Genomic DNA, 22,723 nt, shown 5'->3' on the forward strand with positions numbered 1-22,723 from the left:
AACGCAGTAGGTAAGTACATGGAATGTTCAGCCAGACAACCTGGATTTAGAGCCTGGCTCCATCACGCACAAGCTATATGACCTCTAAAAAGTTTTTTATCCTCTCTGAGCATCAGTTTCTTCACCTGTATATAATAATTCTTTTATTAATTGTTAGGAGTAAATTAATTTTGTAAAAAAGCTTAAATCAGTGCTGCGCACATCCTATTATATACGCATTTGGTGGTAAAACAACGGGTGCAGGTGGTAATTCAAGCCACGAGCATGAATAAAACCACTAAGCGAGAAGAGACAGTTTGAGGACAAAAGAGAATCAATGATCAAGATGTAAAGAACTCCCTTAAAAAGGGAGAGATCTTCAAAAGAGATTGTAATGCACCTCCTAGATCTCCCTTCAGAATGTATATGTCAATGAGTGAGAGGCAAAGCTTCAGGAAAGAGTAGTAAATGAGAAACCTTCAGAGAAGTAGCAACAATAATCGCTGGCCACAGGCAAGCGTCTTAAGTTTTCCCAGGCCATCAGTGTACAATAACAAAAAAGCCCGCCGATGTCTTTTAATGCCCTGACGGGAGAGAAAAACTTACACTAGCGGTAGCATAGAAGCAGAAAATTTATGATTGACCCCGGAAACATTTTATTTTGCGTAGGTGTCCGGAGAGCTTTCTTTTGCGATTTGTTGCTTGATCCGGAAGAAAAGATAGCAAACATCACTTGCCATTGGATTGCATCATAAGGGTGGGGCTTTAGCGAACCAGTCACCTTGGCAACCGGACGTGACGACCCCGGAAGACGCCCGACAGAGCTTTGCTCGGCTTTCGGCTTCAGTGGGCGGGGCTGGCAGACCCAGGCTGACTCCGTCGTCACCACTGACCCGGCCCTGTTGGGGGCGGTGCCACCAAGGCCACGCCCCCTGCGCCTGTTCCGGCTGGCTCTGGAGCATTGTCGTCAGCTCTGCGGGGCGGAGACTCGGGCCGATTCCGAGCGTAGGGCTGCGAGAACGCAAACAACCGCCAGGAGCTTTCCGGTTTCTGGCGGCTGAGCCACCTCGCTCCTAAGCCAGAGGATACACCCTCTCGAGAGCCCGCTGTCGCCCTGCGTTAAGGTCAAACCCCTCAGAATTGCTGCGGGCAACTCCAGCCCAACATTCCCTCGCTCTGGTTCTCGCCCCTTTGAGAAACTCGGCCCCACATTTCCCACTTTCCTGGATGAGGGGTCCCCTTCCTCCCCACTAAAATGTCAAATAATCTCCGGAGGGTCTTCCTGAAACCCGCAGAGGAAAATTCAGGCAACGCCTCGCATTGGTAAGTACCGGTTTCGAATCCTCCCCACGCCCGCCCCTTTGTCCGTCTTAGGGATGTGGAGTCGGCCGTCGCTGTGTAGTTGAGAGGATTTGGAGGCCGCAGAGTGTGACACCCAGGCGGGAAGCACTCGTCACCGCGGCGCTTAAAGCCTATAGAGCGCTTTCCTCTGGGAAACGTAAAACCTCATTAGAGCCTGACCCAGCCCCTACCCTGGCTCCGCGGGACTCCAGCGTCTCAAGTTTCATAGGCGGACCGAGTAGATCTCCACGGGAGATGAAATCCAACATGGCCGACGCCTGTATGTGACTCAAACCTTCTGGAAGATTCTTGCGCACACGCAGAAACGCAGCAGTCAGCACGGATTAGCAAGTGCAGCCCTGGTGGCGCTGGACCTTCAGTGAAAATAGTTACATTTTAATAGTGAGACAGAAAGGGTGTATATGATTGAAGAAAGATGGCTTTAGAACAAGGAGATTGGATATTTAAAATTTCAAATAGCTTTATATGAAGAGAGAAATAAAAATGGAGAAATCCTCGTGTAAAATCAATCCTTTTGAACAGCGTTTTTGAAGTAGGGTGTGATGAAGAGCCATTTATTGGCCATTTATATTTGACATGAGGAGAGTCCAGTGTTTCTAAGGAAAATATTCTTGTAAATTAGAAAATAGATGATCAATAACAATTTATTTTAAAATTTGTATTAAGCGGAAATGAAATGGAAACGATGTTAGCTAAAGCAGAATGTTTTCACTTGTACTCTCACATGGTTAGTGAATGTATCATAAGTGATGAGGAAAAATAGAGTCTGCAGACTAATAAGATGAAGAACTAAGATGCAAAACTCACAGAAGGAGATTTCCATTTGAAGAAAATCAGGCTACCTGGGGTTAATCTCGACTTTGCCAGCTAGTATTTGTGACGCCAAGTACCTGTTTCCAGTCTGTAAATAGTATCACTTAGAAGTATTTTAAAGATGAGGAGAATGAAATATTTAAAATATGTCATGTAGGAAAATAGTGAAGCACATTTTAAATTCAATGTTAGCTGTTACTATTATAAGACTACAACTCTAATTCTGTACAGATTTTAGCCCAGGAGGTTTCTTTAATTATAAGTAGATAGAAAGCTTGATTGCAATAAAGACCATAAGTAATGGTGACTCCTTAAAAGCATGCACAGTCTTATAAAAGGAAATTGACACTAATAGTAATGAGCTAAAATTCTATTGAAAAACGTCAGGAAAGAACGATTGTATTTCAGATCATAAAAAGAGCCATATTTTGGTATACTCCTGTGTTTTTCTTTTTAATTTTGTGGTGAAAGTTTGGGGGAAGTGATAGAGTACCTTGTGTAGATATGCAAAAGTAGAATTACTTTTTATGATTAATTTCTGCTGCCCTGTTTTAGTACCTAAATAATGACATCTGACTTAGCTTAATTTATAGTAAATTTGTTTTAGGATTGCATTTTTAAATATAAAAAGTACTACAAACTTTACTTTGTGTGTGTGTACTCTTAAGTCTGTTATCCAATTTCTAATCCTTTGGGGATTTGGAGACTTTTACAAATTACATTCATAAGTCATTTTGAGTTCATTGACTCATTGATTTATGTATTGTTTTTATTGTCTTTGAATATATTTATTTAAATCACTGAGGTTTTACATCATATATTTGTGGCATTTACCAGATAACTTTCTGAAGCTTTGACATTTACTTTGGTTAATGATTGCATATTTGATTTCATTCTGTTTTGTGAGTAACAAAACATCCAAATACGATTTTGTAAATAATATGATTAACATCAGCCCTTTTAGTTTATTGGAAGCTTAGTTTTCTTATTTTTCTTGTAACATGTTTGATGGTAGTAAATCATTTCTTTTTATCACTTAAATGACTATATGATTTTCTTACTGTTTGTAGCTTTAAAGTTTTCCTGTTACTGCTTATTCAAAAATTTTCAGTAGCATAATACAGATTTGTGTATTCTTTGAAGTATCTGTAATTCATCAGAGTATAAAATGTAAAACCCAAATTTAATCATAGCGTACAAAGGAAAAGTCTGGAAGATACTCATTTTGATTTGGGTTTTATTGTGAAAGAACAAAGTAAGAGTCAGAATGCTTCAGTGGAAAGAAGCTTTAAAGTTGTAGAGACTTGGATTCATATCCTAGCTTACCACTTATTATGAGTTCAGTTTAAACATTTGAATGAAAAAACATTCATTTAGTGCCTGCTATGTGTGTGATAGACTGTGCTAAATGGGAAGACTGATTAAATAATAGGATATGGGCTGTTTCCAGCCTTACAGTCGTGATGAAGGAGGAGAGAAGTAGAGTTGATGTGGTAAAGGAAGAGAGTGGATGAAGGGAGTTGGAGGAAAGATTCCAGGAACAGCTGAGTTGGAAGACATAAGTATCAGCTATCCAGTTAAAGATTGAATACAGGATATGCTTATGCAGAGTACTGGTGAATAAAGCATCTGTATAGTTTATTACTAATGATTGATATTTGTTGCTTGATTCTGTACCTATCCTGCTTGATTCTGTACAAGCAGTATAGGTAGATAGCTCTTAAAGGTTCTGTTTGCCCTGCTAGGGAGATTAGACTTCATCTATTGGAAATTGTTCAGAGTATTTTAAGAAAAAGACTGACATAGGTGTGCATTTTAGATAACTGACAGCAGTGTAGATTTGAGGGTGAGTGATCAACATAAAAGGATTCTATTTCAGTTATCTTTTCAGAAATTCTGAGGGCCTGAACTAGCTGCAGTACAGTAGGGATTGGATTCAAAGAAATACAGAAGGGAAGATAAACCGACTTTGTTAATGAATTGGCAGGAAGAAAGGGGGATCAGTTATGATGCCAGTTTTCTGAATGGATGTTGGTAAATTAACTGAGATGAGGAACACATCAAGAAAGCAGTCAGATATTTGGATATGAAACTCAGGCTGAGTCACAACTGAGACTAGAAACTTGGGAAGCATCGCTTTAGAGGTACTATAATGAAAGCCTGGGATTATATATTCCACAGTAATAAGAATTAAGATATCGTGATTGGCCATAGGCAGCTATCTTCACATAACCGCTTATATTCAAATGGGGAGCTAAACTTAAGTGTTCTTAGCAGGGGGTTTGGTTTGATTAGAATGATGATGCCTCATTGTGAATTCAATATGCATTTCGCTGTGTACAGTGTTTTATTTTGTGATTTGTATGAGTGCGTCTGTGTATGTTTGTGTGAGGGAGAGATAGGCACATGTACTACAGTCTGAATGAAATCTGTCATTAATCTGTCAGTTTCTACATTTGAATTTTTTGGACCCTGTTATGATGGGTTATGCTAAAGTAAATACAAAAAGTAGATAAAATTTCTTAAGGGGAGTGTGTAATTCTAAGTAAGTTATTAAATATTTCTAAACCTCCATTTTTTCAAGTATAAAATGGGAATGCAATTCATAATATGTTTGACTTTGTTAGGATTAGAATTAGTAACAACTGTTATAATCTATTACGTACGCAATACATGGTACATATTGGATAGATTACTACATTACATACATATATTATTACATACATAATATTATAGATTGTAAGATTGAATAGTAAGATAGATAAGGATTTCCTAGCAGGTAAAAAAAATGTATTTTGTAAAAATATCTACAAAACGTTAACTGGCCGTCAACATTTTTACTAGTTTATTTCTGATATGTGAATACCTCATATCAATATTAGAGTAGTAAAAACTGTCAGAAGTTATGTAACATTACCAATATGTTTAATGTGCCCATTTACTAAATTTCTCATTACATTTTTAAAAGACCTTACCTTACTTTATTCTCAGAAACCAATTGCATATTTAATGGAAGATGATAACTGTTAGGCTCCCAGGCAGTCATTTCATTTATTTCTCATAGCAAGCCTTTTCCCCCGCATTTAACATTTAACAAATGAAGAAACAGATTCTAAGAGGATAAGTAAATTTTCCAGTCAACTTATAAGAACCACAATTAGAAGCCCGTAATCTTTCTAATATCTTCCTCTTTTCTCGTTTAAAGTGTTAAGCTGTGTTATATATCAAATGTAGTTTCTCAGTTTGAACACCAGCTGGTTTAAAATAATTACCTTAAAGTAACTAGTTTACCAAATTAGAAAATGGGATGCAGAATCTCATTCCAGTTTTAGTTCTGACATTAGCCTGCAGAATATGATCTTTCAGAAAACAGAATCGTTGTAGGATTTCAGTTATTTAATCTCTTCAATGGATTGAACACTCCTTCTAGATGTTAAAAACTGCATATTGATGAAAGGATTATGAATTTTGCCCTGAGTTATTTCTTCTCTCCTTAGCATTCTGCATTTCAGTTTAATTTTTAGAACTCTACGTTTTGTTGAAAAGAAATTACGGATTTTTAAAAAAATTATAACTTGTAGGATTCAATTCAGCTAATATTATTGTGTGGAAGTTCCAATTTCTGAATTAGATGCAGAGTATGTAGATATGAATAGGATAATCTATCCTGTAGGAATTTATGGTTTGTGGTAGATTGTGTGAATCTCACTGATATGTTGACATGGAAGAAGCTTTATTTATTTTTTTTCTTTTTGGAGGAGAAATAGAGGAAAAGAGAGGGAAAAATCTAGTGATCAGATTTGAAAATAGCTCATACAGTATAATTTTTTTATAAAGCAGAAATACAGAGGTCATTATAAAATATTATGCATGGTATTGGAAGAATAATTGCAAAATAAATAATAAAGCCTTTCTCACCTTAAGGAATTTCAATCTTATTGAATGAAACAATACTTTACTCATTTTTTAAAATTAGCTAAAAAAGTCAATAAAGAAAGCATTATATAATTTCCAACATTAGTGGCACCAATAGGAATGCATTAGGGATTCCAAGTTGGAAGAAATTAAGCTTGAGTGACTGGCAAATATTTTACGGAGAAGATAGAATTTGAAACTCATTTTGTTGGAGAAGAAAAATAATACTTTGAGTAAATAATGTAATGTACATGGCATATTTCAGAATAGCAAAGACAAGTTGTGGGTGGTTTTGTTGTAGAGATTGGTTGGGGCTAGTTTGTAAATGATTTTCATGTCAAGCTGAATTGTCAATGATGAATACTAAAACTTTGAACGGGAGATAACAGAATGAAAACAATTTTAATCTACCAGAGATACATAATAGTCAATAGTGGCTGCAGTCAGAAAAACTAAACATCGGCAAAATACTGTAGGGATGAGAATGATGAGTGCTAGACACATCTGATGAGGATCTCATCTAGATAGTGGAAGTCACAATGATGAAGAAAGAAAAGATGGATGAAATAGGTTAAATAGAAAGCCTTATAGACTTGATTCAGTATGCATTTATTAAATGTTTAACTTTGTAAGGACAAGGTTATGTGGATATACAAGGTTATGTGGATGAATTTAAAGTAAATAAGAACGGGGATAAAGACACATCAGTGATCACTAGGTGATTTAAAACCTATATGATGTGGAAAATATTGGTGCTGTCACATGACTGAGTGGTAGGATAGACTACTAGTTTTCAACAGAGAGTAATTTTAACTTGCTGGATTTAAAATGTTGGTATTAAAAATGAAAATGTTTGGTAAGACATCACAAATATGGAACTGATGTCAATTCCAGTAGGGGAAAGGAATTAAAGGATATAACTATGGGAGTAATTATTTCAAAAAAGGTAGTTGAAAATAGCTGAAGCCATGAGAATTGTTGCAGTCTTCAAGGAAGAATGTCTTAAAGGAGAAAAACAGGGTCAAGAACTGTACTTGGTGGGATAGTTACAGTAGAATGCCTATAATGCAGAAAATGAGTAAGAGAACATTAAGGAAGTCAAGAGAAATAAATTGTACACAGCGGAAACCGCGATAGGAAAGAGGATCAAGATGGAAGGATAATTAGTTGCAACAGAGAGCACCTAGGGAATGAACATAAAGACAGATTTAACTGTGAGAACATATTTAGTAATCTTTGAGAATGAAGTTTTAGTAGGATAATAGGAAAGAAAATGGACTGCAAAAAAAAGTAGGCTTCAAGATAACTTTCTGACATATCACTTAATTGTGGTTTGTTAACACCATCTGCCAACTTCCTGTCACTGAACTTGACACTTAGTTCACCATCTAGCTCACTGTCTTCCCTCTAATCCTATGTGATTTCAGTATCCATACAGATGAATAATCTCTTTGTCACCTCATCTTTATTACAGAAATTTTTTTTCCCCAGCAATCTTATTCTCTGTTCTGTTGCACCTATCTAATTTTGTAGTCCTTATTAGATGAAATTGCTGCATCAACAAAATTGTTTCATGCATTCTGTTTTCTAAATGCCAATTCCTGTATTTCTAGCTGACTTAACTGTTCCTATTGTAACTGTTCTTTATCTGGCCCCACAGACCAATAATCCCTTTATTTATCCCTATACTTTATCCTTTATTCTCTTGTTTTCTTCCTATCCAGTTTAGATTCTCTGTTTCATTTTAATAACTCTTATCAATACCTTACATTATTTTGGCCTTCTTTGATTTTTGTTGCACCTTTCTGATGCCACCCTCGATGAACTCAATGTGCTTTCTCTTTGTCTGTGCTTGGTGTGACAAGGAAAATCTCGAGAGTACAGATTAGCACCACTATAAATTCATAACCACTATCTGTCTTCTTGCACCATCAACACGTTCTGGCAACTCTGATGTTTTCTGTGGTCAGTTTACCCCTTCACAAAAACTGTTTCAAATCTTTGATTCTCTTCAGATCTTCCCATATTTTTGCTGTTACTTTTATCAGATGATGTCATGCAATTTTTCATAAAGAAAATAAAAGCCTTTAAATGAGAATTACTTAAGCCTTCTAACACCAAGGCTGCATGTTTGCCTGAAAATGCACCTAACCTCTCCTCCAGTGTTCCAATGGAAGGAGCTAGCTCTGTAGCACTCTTTAAGGTCAGTCCCTCCACCTGTCTCTCTGATTGCTATTTCCTAACTCCTTCTCATTGCGTATCCCTCTTTTTCCTTTATTACCAGTTTCTTCCCTTGACTAGCTCACATAAGTATTTACATATGTTCTGGTTTATCTGACCTTAAAAAAAGAAAGAAAAAGGAAAGATCCTTTGTTTGATTTCATTTATTCCTATAGCTACCTGCCAGTCTTTCTCTTCCTCTTGACAGTTGAAGTTTAAAAAGAGTTGTCTCCTTGATTTTTTTATATCCACTCCTCAGCAGCTTCTTTCCCCTGCCACACTGCTCTTATTAAAGTCATCAGTGACCTTCACAGCACGATTTCCAGTGTACCTTTTTAATCCTCATCCTATTTGGCATCTCAGAAACTTTTAGTAGAATTGCCCAATTTTGTTAAAATCCTCTCTTCTTTTGGCTCACATTGCACCAGAAGCAATGGTTTTCTTCCTGTAACTCAAGAATAATGGGAAGCCACTGCAATGTTTTAAGCAGGGAAAGATCAGTTTTAGTGTGCTGAGTAAATTGAAAGGTAGAAGATATGATTGAAGAAAAAAATCAGTCATTAAGCATTGTAGTATTCTAAGCCAGAGATGATGTTTGCTTCGAGTAGAGTGGTAAGTTGATTTGGAAGGAACCAAACAGATCAAAGGAAATATAGGAGACAGTATCAACAGGATTTTGTGATCATTGAATATAGGGAATAAGAAAGCAGGATTTACCTATTCTCACTTAAGGCATCTAAGGTAAATGAGGTGCTATTTAGCAAAGAAAACCCTGGAGAAGATGGAATTTGGGAGATTAGGATGGGCAGAGTTCTGCTCACTATGTTGAATTTTAGGAACATTTGAGATTCTGAATGAAAATGTTAAAAGGAAATTTGGATGTATAAGTGTAAATCTCACAAAAGCCACACATAGAAATATTTGAAATTGTTGATATGTAAGTGATAATTTAATTGAAGTTATGCATTGAGAACAAAGCAACTAAGGAAATAGAGTACAAAATAGGAAGAGAAGGATTCTTTCTAAGCTTTGGTAAACTCCCAACATTTGAAAGTTGATTCAAAAGTTTGAGTTGGCAAACAAGACTGAGGAGCCACTACAGAGGCTATTGTTACTCTTTTGATTTTTAAAAATCAATTAAAATGTAAGAATGCATAAAAACAGAGTGGACCAGATTAGGCCCAGAGGCTACAGTTTACTGACCCTTTTTTCCTAAGAGCCTGGTGCTTACATTATAACAGATACTTGGTAAATTTTTGTGTAATGAATTAATATTGAATATGTTCTTATCCAGGTCAAATGTGCTTTTCTTGAGGTGCAGGGAGGTAATAAAGGTGTATTTTTCCTCTTAAAGCAAGAATTCATCCTTTTCTTTGGAGCTATTCTCTTGAGAAGTTAACTCTTAATTTATTAAAAGTCACTGTATGATCAGCCTGGGCAACATAGCAAAACCTTACCTCTACAAAAAATAAAAAAAAATAGCTGGGTATGGTGGCATGCACCTGTAGTCCCAGATGCTTGGGAAGCTGAGGTAGAAGGATGGCTTGATCCCAGGAGGTGGAGGTTGCAGTGAACTGAAATTTGCACCGACACTCCAGGCTGGATCACAGAGCCAGGCCCTGTCTCAACAACAACAATAACAACAAAAGGTCAATTTAATATTTTGACCCACTCTCAAGTGTTCAAAAGACTGCTTTACATTTTTATAAGGATATAATAATGTTATTTGAACAGTAGAAAGGAAAACCTGAGTTCCAGCATTTCCATGGATACATAGAATTTTTGATATTGATTTTTATTAATACCTGACAGTTTTAAAAAGATACCTAATTATTATGATTATTTGCCCTTGAACTTTTTATTAATACCTGAGTTTTTTATTAATAAAATAATACCTGAGATATTTATTAATATCTGAGTTTTAAAAACATACCTGCTTATTATCATTATTGTTATTTGCCCTTGAACTTTTTTCTTTATTTGACCTTAGTTATCTAAGACCATGCTAGGTCTGTAGGTTATGGACACTGCACTCATATTGTTAGAATTTAACATGAGAGACAGTCTGTAGATAAGCAAACATACTAATATGTGATAACAATCTATGATATATATCATCAAGGAAGCTAACAAGTCTAATGTTATAGATTAATTATAAAGGAAGGACAGATTAGAGTGGTCAGAAAATGTATCTCTTGAGAAATATCATTTATGCCAAGACTTGAGGTATGTGAAGAGTTGGGTTGGGGGTGGAGTACCTAGGTAGAGTGACTGTATGTGTGATGACCCTGAATCCCATGAAAGCTCAATGTTTCCAGGAGCTGAAAGATGTTTTAGATATAAATAAGGTAAGATATCTTTATTCAAGTCATCTCCAAATAACTAATTATGCAAACAGAGATTAGTATATATTGACTTTTCTTAAGATCAGACAATCTGTACTAAGAAATAATTCAAGGCATGGGGGTCAGAATTGATTCAGTTAAACAAAATTTATTTCAAGTCTGTTCCATGTTGATTGAAAACCATTCAGCTGAAATGACAGTGGTATTATATGTATGGATTGATAGGTGATTGACTGTTGACTACTATATATAATTGCTTTACCAAGGACTATTTAGCACTAAACCTCAAATGTGCTGAAACAGTAATCAGAAGAAAATGATTCCTATGTCAGCAGTTCAGTGAAGTCGGCAGTACAAAAATGTGGCAAACTAGGGTAACACCATGAGAGAGAGCTTAAGCAAAAGAAGAATGGCTGACAGAAGAACTTGTGAGTTATGATAGGAAGAAGACAGAATAGATTGGGGAGGGGGGGAAGACTGAGAGAAATGGAATAAGAGTAAGGGGAGAGGGAATGAGAATCTTCAGTTAGAGTAGAGGAGGAGGACAAGAGGAAAGATCTCAGGGAAAGGGGGAAGGGATGGTGCTAATAGTTTAAGAGGAGCCTACTTTAGTAGCATAATTTTATATAAGGTAAAACCTTAGATATATCTACTTTTAGTCTTAGGAATAAATGTTATTATCGCATAACCATTGCCTAATCATGTAAGAAGCTGACTATATCATTATCTCTTCTACTTCAAAATCTTTGTTTTGCAGTTTTTCACTTTGAAAACTCAAATGGAAAATTATATACTTTAATTATATTTTAATACTTTAAAATAATATTTACAAATACTTATTTTGAAATAAAATGTGTATACCATGTAGTATGTTGTATTTATTTACTCATAATGTTCTTTTAAGTGTTTCAGGCTGCATGTACCAAGTAGTTCAGACGATTGGCTCGGATGGAAAAAATCTTCTGCAATTACTTCCAATTCCTAACTCTTCTGGAAATCTTATACCACTAGTTCAATCTTCAGTCATGTCTGATGCTTTGAAAGGGAATACAGGAAAACCAGTTCAAGTTACTTTTCAGACTCAGATTCCCAGCTCTTCCACAAGTGCATCAGTTCAATTGCCCATTTTTCAGCCAGCCAGTTCTTCAAACTGTTTTCTTACAAGAACAGTAGATACATCAGAAAAAGGTAGAGTTACTTCTGTGGGAACTGAAAATTTTTCTTCATCAATGTCTAAAGTTCAGAGTCATGGTGTGAAAATTGATGGACTCACCATGCAGACATTTGCTGTTCCTCCCTCAACACAAAAAGACTCATCTTTTATTGTAGTTAATACCCAAAGTCTCCCAATGACTGTGAAGTCTCCAGTTTTGCCTTCTGGGCATCATTTACAGATTCCAGCCCATGCTGAAGTGAAATCTGTACCAGCGTCGTCATTGCCTCCTTCAGTGCAGCAAAAGATATTTGCAACTGCCACCACCAGTACCTCAGGAATGGTTGAGGCCTCTCAAATGCCAACTGTTATTTATGTATCTCCTGTAAATACAGTGAAAAATGTAGTCACCAAGAACTTTCAAAACATTTACCCAAAACCTGTTACAGAAATAGCAAAGCCAGTAATACTAAATACCACACAAATTCCAAAGAATGTTGCTACAGAGACACAGTTGAAAGGTGGTCAGCATTCTCAAGCTGCTCCAGTGAAATGGATTTTCCAAGATAAGCTGCAGCCTTGTACGCCATCTCTTGTTCCTGTTAAGTCTTCAAATAATGTGGCTTCAAAGATTTTAAAAACTTTTATAGATAGGAAAAATTTGGGAGATAATACTGTAACTATGCCACCATTGAATACCATCAATCCTAGTGGGACACAATCCAAAAATATGCCTATTAAAGAAAATGCTTTGGTTATGTTTAATGGGAAAGTCTATCTGTTGGCTAAAAAGGGGACAGATGTTCTGCCATCACAAATTGACCAACAGAAATCTGTTTCTCCTGATACTCCACTAAGAAAAGACACGTTACAGATAGTGAGTCCAAGTCCAGTCACAGAAATATCCAGAGAGGTGGTAAATATGGTTTTGGCTAAAAGTAAATCTTCCCAGATGGAGACAAAATCACTTTCCAATACCCAGCTTGCTTCCATGGCCAATCTAAGGGCAGAGAAGAATAAAGTGGAGAAACCATCTCCTACCACAAATCCACATATGAACCAATCCAGTAACTACTTAAAACAGAGTAAGACTTTATTAACAAATCCAATCTTTTCAGATGGATTTAGTACAGGACACAATGCCCCCAAAAAAGGAAGTATCCTCCAGAGCATAGAGAAAATAAGTTCCTCTGTTGATGCAACAACTGTTACTTCACAACAGTGTGTTTTCAGAGACCAAGAACCAAAGGTAATTTTCCCATGTCAGGGTGCTCTTTTTATGTATCTATATAGAAAAGTTTGTTTTCTTAATTCTCAAGGTTATCTTTGATATCTCTTTCCTCCCTGCCAACCCCGTCACACACAGACTATACACATATGACTATTTAATTAAGTCAAAACTTCCATCTGAGCAAATTTGAGAAGGAGTACAATTAATCTTTCTCTTGAATCACTTGGCATGCCAATTCTTTAAAACAATGTAAACAAAAATATCACAGAGTAACAAGGCTTAGGAGAGTTGGAGAAGGATAATGTGAATTCAAAATTTAGTAAAAATGTGTGAGTATATGTATATATACACATATATGTATGTTCATATTTAACTTAGCTTTTTTAGTATATGAAGAGATCAGCGTGCATGTAAAAGAGTTGGTTTTGGGGTTTTGTGTGCGTGTGTGTGTGTGTGTGGTGGTGGTATACCATGGAAAAGGTGAGATAGGGCTAATTGGTACTTTGAGTAATTTGTGGAAATAAGATTTTATCAGCATCTTTGATGGGTTGATTATTATTTTTTGGTAGACAAATTTCCTTTTCCTTTTTATTAGCTCTTTGTGACTCCTCAACTACTCAACATGTCCACATAGTTACCTTTATGTTTGACTTAAGGTTTGTGTGTCTGTGTGCTTACTAGATATTTGTACCCACCATTTTCTTGCTTACTTGGAGGTCTACTTAATAATGTCAGCATTTCTCCCTTTCAGTACAGAATTCATTGAACTCCAGAGATGTGAGGAGGTAAATTCTGATTGTTAAATACGAGACTGATAAAGGCATGTGTGATTTTTCCAGAAGACTACAATTCCTAAATAATGTCATATATGTTATGTTGTCATTAGTCTGTATTCTCATTTCAATTGTTTGAGAATTGACTACTCATTACCTTTCTAGTTCAATAAATTAAATGAGAAATTGCAGGGGTGGAGTATTTTAAGTTTGTACTTACATTCAGTTTTTTGAGTTTGGGTGGTAAGGCAAGGATAATATAAACCAATCCTTTAGGATTTTAAAGCGTGGTATGTTCTTTTATGTAAGATGAAATAATCACTTAGTTGCTTGTTTAATAAAGTAACTTGAATAATTAGCAGTATTGTTTGTATGTTTTCTTTTCCTAATTCCAGATCCATAATGAGATGGCATCAACATCAGAAAAAGTTACCCAAGGAAGAAATGACAAGAAAGATTCTCAAGGAAGAAGTAATAAGGCATCACATCTGAAGAGTGATGCTGAATTTAAAAAGACATTTGGCCTTACTAAAGATTTGAAAGTGTGCCTTACTCGAATTCCTGACCATTTGACCTCTGGAGAAGGTTTTGATTCCTTTAGCAGTTTGGTAAAGAGTGGTACTTACAAAGAGACAGAGTTTATGGTGAAGGAAGGAGAGAGAAAACAGGTAGGTAATACATTTCAGTGTATTCTTCATAAGTAGTACAAGTGATACATGAATATTACATTTCTTGATTTGGTTTTTAGCCTTGTGCATTAGTGTAAATGTTGATTGTTACTGGTTTTGCAAACATATATATTGTACCAAAACGATATTTAAAAGAACCGCATATGTACAGGTAAAAATGCATCCACAGTTAAAGATGTATTTTAATTGTTTTTATTCACCTGTTTTTTTTTCCTTTATGAGAAAATGGCCATAGCTTTTTAACTGGTCATCCTACCTTGAGGATTCTATCTAAAGGAAATAATTCAAATGTGGTGGAAGATATAAGCATGCATATGTTCTTATCTTTTAAGCAACTTATTTAGCTAATAATGATAAATGTCTATAACTTTGCCTACTGTCATTTCACTTACGAATGTCATTAAGACTAGTAAACCTTTCTAATGAAAATCCTCCACATGTGCCTGCTGTGTAAAGAAAACGAACAAACTAAATCAATTATATTTCTCAAGTGCTTCACAAGTGTTATAATATTTCTGTGGTAGATCAGTATGGCTTCTAAACTTGACTTGAGCAAGAAAATGTGAATTAGGCAACTTCTTCTTACTGAATATGATAAGAAATTTTGGTACCACACAGTTAGAAACGTTTCTCTCTGTAGTTGTCCTCTGTAAATTTTGTTAATTGTAATAGCTAAATATTTGTTTCTGCAGATGTTGTTAAATTTGATAGTATACCATGAATTTAGCAATAAAATTTTGTTTTTGTTTTGGAATGTCATTTAACATTGCAGCAGAATTTTGATAAGAAAAGAAAAGCAAAAACTGTTAAGAAGATGGATCACATAAAGAAGAGAAAAACAGAGAATGCTTATAACACAAACATAAATGGAGGAGCTAGTGTCACCATTTCTCCACCCCTAAGCAGTATTTTACCAACTTCAGATGTGTCACAACGTAACACTCTCACAAGTTGCAGCAAAACCAGACAAGAAAAGAGAACTGAGATAGAATACTATACCCATGAGAAGCAAGAGAAAGGCACATTGAATTCAAATGCAGCTTATGAACAAAGTTATTTCTTCAATAAAAACTATACTGAAGATATTTTCCCAGTGACACCACCAGAGTTAGAAGAAACCATTCGAGATGAAAAAATAAGAAGACTTAAGCAGGTGCTGAGGGAGAAGGAAGCAGCTCTTGAAGAAATGCGTAAGAAGATGCATCAAAAATAAAATCTCCTGTACTTAAAGACTTCAATAGAATAGCTGTTTTTAAAAATATACTTTTGCATTAATAAGTTAATTGTAGATGTGTTCTGAAAGTGTCTTTGAATATGAAACTTGTTTTTTCATCAGTTGATTATAGAACTTTAAGGAATACAGAAAAGATTGATTCACATATAACTTGTGAGTAATTTACATGGGGTATCTAAACCTTTGTCTTAGATACCTTTTTTTGGAAGGAGAAATTTTATATTTTTCTATTTTAACTAGAATTCTCCAAGTTTGAATATTTGGGCAGGGTTTTTGTTATTCTTTGTATCTTTACCTAAATTGCTCAGGCATTATTCCATCAGTAGATAATGACTGTGTATTACTGAAATGTTATAATCCAAGAAAGGAAATCAGCTCCAAACTTAGCTTTTCCAGTGGATTTGTGTATGTACTTGCTTGATCTCTTTACCCTTGTGTCACCATTGTTATTTTTTTTTTAATGTCATGAAATAATATGTATTATGGTAACATTACTTAAGCATTCAAACATTTCTCAAGAATGAGCAACATTTGTAACTTTACAATGTAATTTTATATAATCCGAAGTGTAGTTTAGAATTCAGGCTATTCGATGTTTTGTTTGCATATAGTGATGTATTGTTCCCAGGCAAATGCTTTTTTTTTTTTTTTTGAGTATGAACATATGTTACTGAGATTGTGTAAAAAGTAGATCTTGAACAGTTGTCATATTTAATATTTTTTAAACTTTAAAGTGTATTTTCTCTGTCTGGTTAATTTTTGATTTGGGAAAGTTTGGGAGGGGTGTAGGGATGGGGATTAAGAATGGGGAGTTAGCTGAGCACGGTGGTATGTGTTTAGTTCCTGCTACTCAGGAGTCTGAGTGGGAAGATTGCTTGATCCTAGGAGTTTGAGGCCAGCCTGGGCAACACAGTGCGACCCTGTCTAAGAAAGAGAGAGAAAGGAGGAGGTGAATAAGGTTATTAAAAAATGATCAGGCCAAGCGTGGGCTCATGCCTATAATCCCAGCATTTTGGGAAGCTGAGGCGGGCAGATCATCTGAGGTCAGGAGTTTGAGACCAGCCTGGCCAACATGGCAAAACCCTGTCTCTACTAAAAATACAAAAATTAGCCAGGCACAGTGGCAGGCACCTGTAATTCCAGCTACTCAGGAGGCCAAGGCAGGAGAATTGCTTGAACCTGGGAGGTGGAGGTTGCAGTGAACCGAGATCATGCCACTGCACTCCAGCCTGGGCAACAGAGCCAGACTCAGTCTCAATAAATAAACAAATAATCAGCAAATCTCTGGAAGTAAGAGAGGTTAAAGAAAAAAAAAAAATCTGTGCAATGAAAACAAAAGAGAATAGTAAATCAAAATATGAAAAGGAATAAAACAAATACATCAGCTAGACTTCGCTGCTTTTTCTTCTAGTAACAGCTGTTTTGTGATATTCATGTATTGTAAAATCCAGCTTTTTAAAGTATACAGTTCAGTAGTTTTTGTTATATTTACAGAGTTGTACAACTACTAACAAGTAGAGAGCCAGCCCCCATACCCCACCCTTGGGTACTCCGAGTTTGGTGGTGACAAAGGAATGAGAAAAAGATTAAGAATGAAAGTGGGACCAGGGGGTCATCACTTGTAATGGAGGCAGTGAAGGCCCTGAGCTTAGGTTCTCCACAGAGTGGAGTGGTTATGATCACTTTGATCTATAGGGTGGGCAGTGGAGTGATGGGGGGGAGAGGATGACAGGATGGTGGGGTGAATCAGCCAGAACCGAATCAATGAGCTGGAACTGGTGCATCATTCTAAAGATTGATAACAGTGGCAGTTTGGGAGTTTCACAAAACAAGGACGTGGTTATCTATAGATTGCATTCTAGGTGCAGCTGGAGGGAGTGAGTCTCACAAGGAGTAAGCCTACAAGTCTGGTCGCTTGTAATGGGGGGTTTTAAGTCCTTGAGCATTTTGTGTACTCTAAGAGTCAAGGTCACTCTGTACCTGGAACATGAAGGCTTAGGGAAATTTGCCTCCCCAGAGGCCTGACACAGTTTGCAGCAGTTTATTGTTCCCAGTACTTGTAACATTTTATGTAGGCACTCTGAAAGCCCTTCCACCATTTCCCCCAACACTAACACTATAATTTTAGAACATTTTCAAGATATTCAAAACATCCCCCAAACAAACTTTATACCCATTAGCAGTCATTCCCTGTTCCCTCTCCCTCTGCCATAGGCAACCACTAAAAAGTTTTCTGTCTTTATGGAATTGCCTGTTGTGAACACTTCATATATATGGAATCATTCAATAGATTTTCCTTTGTGATTGGTGTCTTTTACTTAGCCTAATGTTTTCAAGATTTATCCATGTTGTAGCATTTATCAATACTTCATTATTTATTGCTGAATAATATTCCATCATGGATATACCACACTTTACCCATTCGTTATGAACATTTGGGTTGTTTCCACTTTTGGCAACTACAAATAATGTTGCTGTGTATATTTGTGTATAAGTTTTTTAAATGAGTATATATTTTCAATTCTCTTGGGTATATACCTAGGCCTGTAATTGCTGGGTCATACAAAAACTGTGTTTTGAAAAGCTGCCAAACTATTCCAGTCAGGTTTTTCTCTCCCTACACTACTTAAACAGATATTGTCAGGGTCACCAGTGACTTCCATATTACTAGATTCAGTGGTCAACTGTCATCTTGATTTATCAGCAGAATGTAATTTCATGAATCATCACTTCCTTTGAAAAATATTTAAACATCATAGAACTGGTGCAAATGTAGAAAATTAGAAAATATAGGCCAGGCACGGTGGCTCACACCTATAATCCCAGCACTTTGAAAAGCTGAGGTGAGCAGATCACCTAAGGTAAGGAGTTTGAGACCAGCCTGGCCAACGTGGCAAAACCCTGTCTCTATCAGAAATACAAAAATTAGCTGAGCATAGTTGTGTGCACCTGTAATCTTGGCTGCTGGGAAGGCCGAGGCAGGACAATCGCTTGAACCTGGCAGATAAGAGGTTGTGAGCTGAGGTCATGCCATTGCACTCCAGCCTAGGCAGCAGAGTGAGACTGTCTCACATACAGAAAGGAAGAAAGGGAGAGCTAAGAGAAGGAAGAAAGAAAAGGAAGGAAGGGAGGGAAGGGCCCGTGAAATATTAAAAATTAAAAATACATCAAGGGAAATATTAAAAATTAGAAATTCATACTTGCATCCAGAGTTTACCACTAATACCTTATATATCCTTTGTTCATTCTGTGTGCCTCATATATACCTATATTTTTTACCAAAATGAGGTCCTTATTTACACTATTCTGAATCTTGGTTTTAAAGTCAAGAATTGACCTGGCATGACTCATACCTGTAATCCTAACACTTTGGAAGTCTGAGGCAAGAGGATCACTTGAGACCAGGAGTTCAAGACCAGGCTGGGCCATGGCAGGAGACCCCATCTCTGCAGAAACTTTAGTCAGTTGTGGTGGCACGTGCCTGTAGTCCCAGCTCCTTGGGAGGCTGAGGCAGGAGGGTCACTTGAGCCTAGGGGGTCAAGGCTGCAGTGGACTGTGGTCATGCTACTGTATTTCAGTCTGGCTGATAGAGTGAGACCCTATCTCAAAAAAAAAATTAAGACAGCAGCTTTTCCTTTCAGTGTTTTCATCTCTAATACTAAAGCTAAATTTACCAATTTGACCTCAAAATATCTTTTACCACTGGTTTTCTAAAGAGTGTTAAATCTAGGTGTATGTGTCTTACCTAGCTGTTAAACCCTGTAGCTTTTAAGTGAGCACAGTTTTGTTTGTAAAAGTTTTAATGATACTGATTTAGAGACCAGCTATTTGTTCTGACTCCTTTTTTCCTTGATACACTTACTTTCAGTTCACTTCTGAAAAACCACACTTCTGCCTCATTGACTACTCATTCTCAGTCTCCTTGCTGATCCCTTCTCTTCTCCCTAATCTCTGCACATTAAAACACCCTGGGCTCAGTCCACGGTTTGCCTCTTTGCTTATATTCACTCTCTTGGTGATCTCATCCAGTTTCATGGCATTAAGTACTATCAATGTGCTGACAACTTGCAGTTTTTTATATTTTATTCCCAGGCTGTCTTGAATTCCAGTTGCCTATTTAATATATCTATTGGATGTCCAAAATGGACATGTCAAACTTATGTTCAAGACAGAAATCTTGCTCTTCCTCAAACTAGCTTCATCCAAAGGTTTTCTCATTTTAGCTGATGACAACCCCATCCTACCAATTGCTCAGGCCAATATCTTAAAGTCATGCTTTATTCCTTGCTCTCACACCTCACACCCAATACAAATTTTGTTGGTTCTGCTTTCAAAATATCCCAAATATGACCATTTATCTCCAGTGCTGTCATCAGCCCTCAATTGGATTATTGGTAACCTCATAAATTATCTTTATTATTTTATTTTTATGCCCCTACTTTTCTCTCAGTTCAACAACCAATGTGGTCTTTTAAAACATAACTTAAGGCGTTCCACATTATCCTTCAATTTTTCTTCATTTCATGGAAAATAAAAACCACTATCTAAGGGCTAGAGATTCAAGGTGAGCAAACTGGATTAAGCACAGCTCTTTAAATTTCTATAATATGCTAAATTCAACTAATATCCTAATAAATATATTGCATCTATCATTTTTTTAAATTTAGCCTACTTTTTTTTTTTTTGCTCCTTATTAAAGCTTTGCTGTTCATGAAAGTCATCAAACACCTATGTATTTTTTTCCGATGTTGTATTTCATGATACTGAAATGTGGCTTGAATCCTTTACAACAGTATTCTCCATACTTTGTCTAATGCTGCTGGTCTCTTAACCTTATTCTGAAATTCAGTCAAATTAGAGTTCTATCTTTTCTGCAAGAGCGCTCTAAAACTGCTGTTGTCAAGATCTGCAGTAAATATCAGATTGCTAAATCTAATAGTCAATTCATAGTCTGTCTCTTACTTGACCTGTCAGTAGCATTTGACACTTTTGATCATTTTGTCTTCATTGCAATTTGTTCTTCACTCTGCTTCAGGGACATGATAATCTTTTGTTTTCCTTGTATCTTGACTGCTTTTTAAAAAAATTATACTTTAAGTTCTGGGGTACATGTGGAGAACACTCAGGTTTGTTACATAGTTATACACATGCCATGGTGGTTTGCTGCATCCCTCACCCAATCATCTACTTAGGTATTTCTCCTAATGCTATCCCTCCCCTATACCCCAATCCCCTGACAGGCCCCAGTGTGTGATGTTCCCCTCCCTGTGTCCATGAGTTCTCATTGTTCAACTCCCACTTATGAGTGAGAACATGTGGTGTTTGGTTTTCTGTTCTTGTGTCAGTTATGATGGTTTTCAGCTGCATCCATGTCCCTGCAAAGGACATGAACAACTCATTCTTTTTTTATGGCTGCATAGTTTTCCATGGTATATATGTGCCACATTTTCTTTATCCAGTCTATCATCAATGGACATTTGGGTTGGTTCCAAGTCTTTGCTATTGTGAACAATGGTGCAGTAACCATACGTGTGCATGTGTCTTTATAATAGAATGATTTATAATCCTTTGGATGTATACCCAGTAATGGGATTGCTGGGTCAAATGGTATTTCTGGTTCTAGATTCTTGAGGAATCACCATACTGTCTTCCACAATGGTTGATCTACATTTACACTCTCACCAACAGTGTAAAAGCATTTGTATTTTTCCACATCCTCTCCAGCATCTGTTGTTTTCTGACTTTTTAATGATTGCCATTGTAACTGGTGTGAGATGGTATCTCAATGTGGTTTTGATTTGCATTTCTCTAATGACTAGTGATAATGAGCTTTTTTTCACATTTGTTGGCTGCATAAATGTTACCTTTGGAGAAGTGTCTGTTCTTATCCTTTGCCCACTCTTTGATGGGGTTGTTTGCTTTTTTCTTGTAAATTTGTTTAAGTTTTTGTGGATTTTGGATATTAGCCCTTTGTCAGATGGGTAAATTGCAAAAATGTTCTCCCATTCTGTAGGTTACCTGTTCACTCTGATTAGATAGTTTCTTTTGCTGTGCAGAAGCTCTTTAGTTTAATTAGATCCCATTTGTCTCTGCAGAAGCTCTTTAGTTTAATTAGATCCCATTTGTCTATTTTGGCTTTTGTTGTCATTGCTTCTGGTGTTTTAGTCATGATGTCCTTCCCCATTCCTATGTCCCGAATGGTATTGCCTAGGTTTTTTTCTAAAGTTTTTATGGTTTTAGGTCTTACCATTAAATCTTTAATCCATCTGGAGTTAATTTGTGTATAAGGTGTAAGGAAGGGATCCAGTTTCAGCTTTCTGAATATGGCTAGCCAGTTTTCCCAACACCATTTATTAAATAGGGAATCCTTTCCCCATTGTTTGTTTTGGTCAGGTTTGTCAAAGATCAGATGGTTGTAGATGTGTGGCATTATTTCTGAGGCCTCTGTTCTGTTCTATTGGTCTATATCTATGTTTTGGTACCAGTACCATGCTGTTTTGATTACTGTATCCTTGTAGTATAGTTTGAAGTCAGGAAGTGTGATGCCTCCACCTTTTTTTTTTTTTTTTTAGGATTGTCTTGGCTATGCAGGCTCATTTTTGGTTCTATGTGAAATTTATGGTGTTTTTTTCCAATTCTGTGAAGAAAGTCAGTGGTAGCTTGATTGGGATAGCATTGAATCTATAAATTACTTTGGGCAGTTTCATGATGTTGATTCTTCCTAACCATTAGCATGGAATGTTTTTCCATTTGTTTGTGTCTTCTCTTATTTCCTTGAGCGGTGGTTTGTAGTTCTCTTTGAAGAGGTCCTTCACATCCCTTGTTAGTTGTATTCCTAGGTATTTTATTCTCTTTGTAGCAATTGTGAATGGGAGTACACTCATGATTTGGCTCTCTGTCTGTTATTAGTGTATAGGAATGCTTGTTATTTTTGCACTTTGATTTTGTATGCTGAGACTTTGCTGAAGTTCTTTATCAGTTTAAGGAGATTTTGGGCTGAGACGATGGG

General features: G+C 36.4%; 1 protein-coding gene across 3 annotated transcripts; it reads left to right on the forward strand.

Annotated features, from left to right (window-relative positions):
- Nucleotides 1-376: 376 nt before the first annotated feature.
- On the forward strand, nucleotides 377-16,452 carry LRIF1 (ligand dependent nuclear receptor interacting factor 1). Of its 3 annotated transcripts, none has more exons than XM_032249788.1 (4): nucleotides 377-1,302; nucleotides 11,539-13,036; nucleotides 14,187-14,459; nucleotides 15,253-16,452. In XM_032249788.1, the coding sequence occupies exons 1-4, from the start codon at nucleotides 1,235-1,237 to the stop codon at nucleotides 15,691-15,693; spliced, it is 2,280 nt and encodes a 759-aa protein (XP_032105679.1). In that variant the 5' UTR covers nucleotides 377-1,234; the 3' UTR covers nucleotides 15,694-16,452. The 3 variants fall into 3 exon arrangements, with proteins under 3 accessions (XP_032105679.1, XP_032105680.1, XP_032105681.1); XM_032249789.1 differs by having other exon boundaries at nucleotides 15,256-16,452; XM_032249790.1 differs by lacking the exon at nucleotides 11,539-13,036.
- The last annotated feature ends 6,271 nt before the right edge of the window (nucleotides 16,453-22,723 follow it).

This window comes from Sapajus apella, unplaced genomic scaffold (assembly GCF_009761245.1).
Source record: "Sapajus apella isolate SASKATOON/1434 unplaced genomic scaffold, GSC_monkey_1.0 scaffold69, whole genome shotgun sequence".
Lineage (NCBI taxonomy): Eukaryota > Metazoa > Chordata > Mammalia > Primates > Cebidae > Sapajus > Sapajus apella.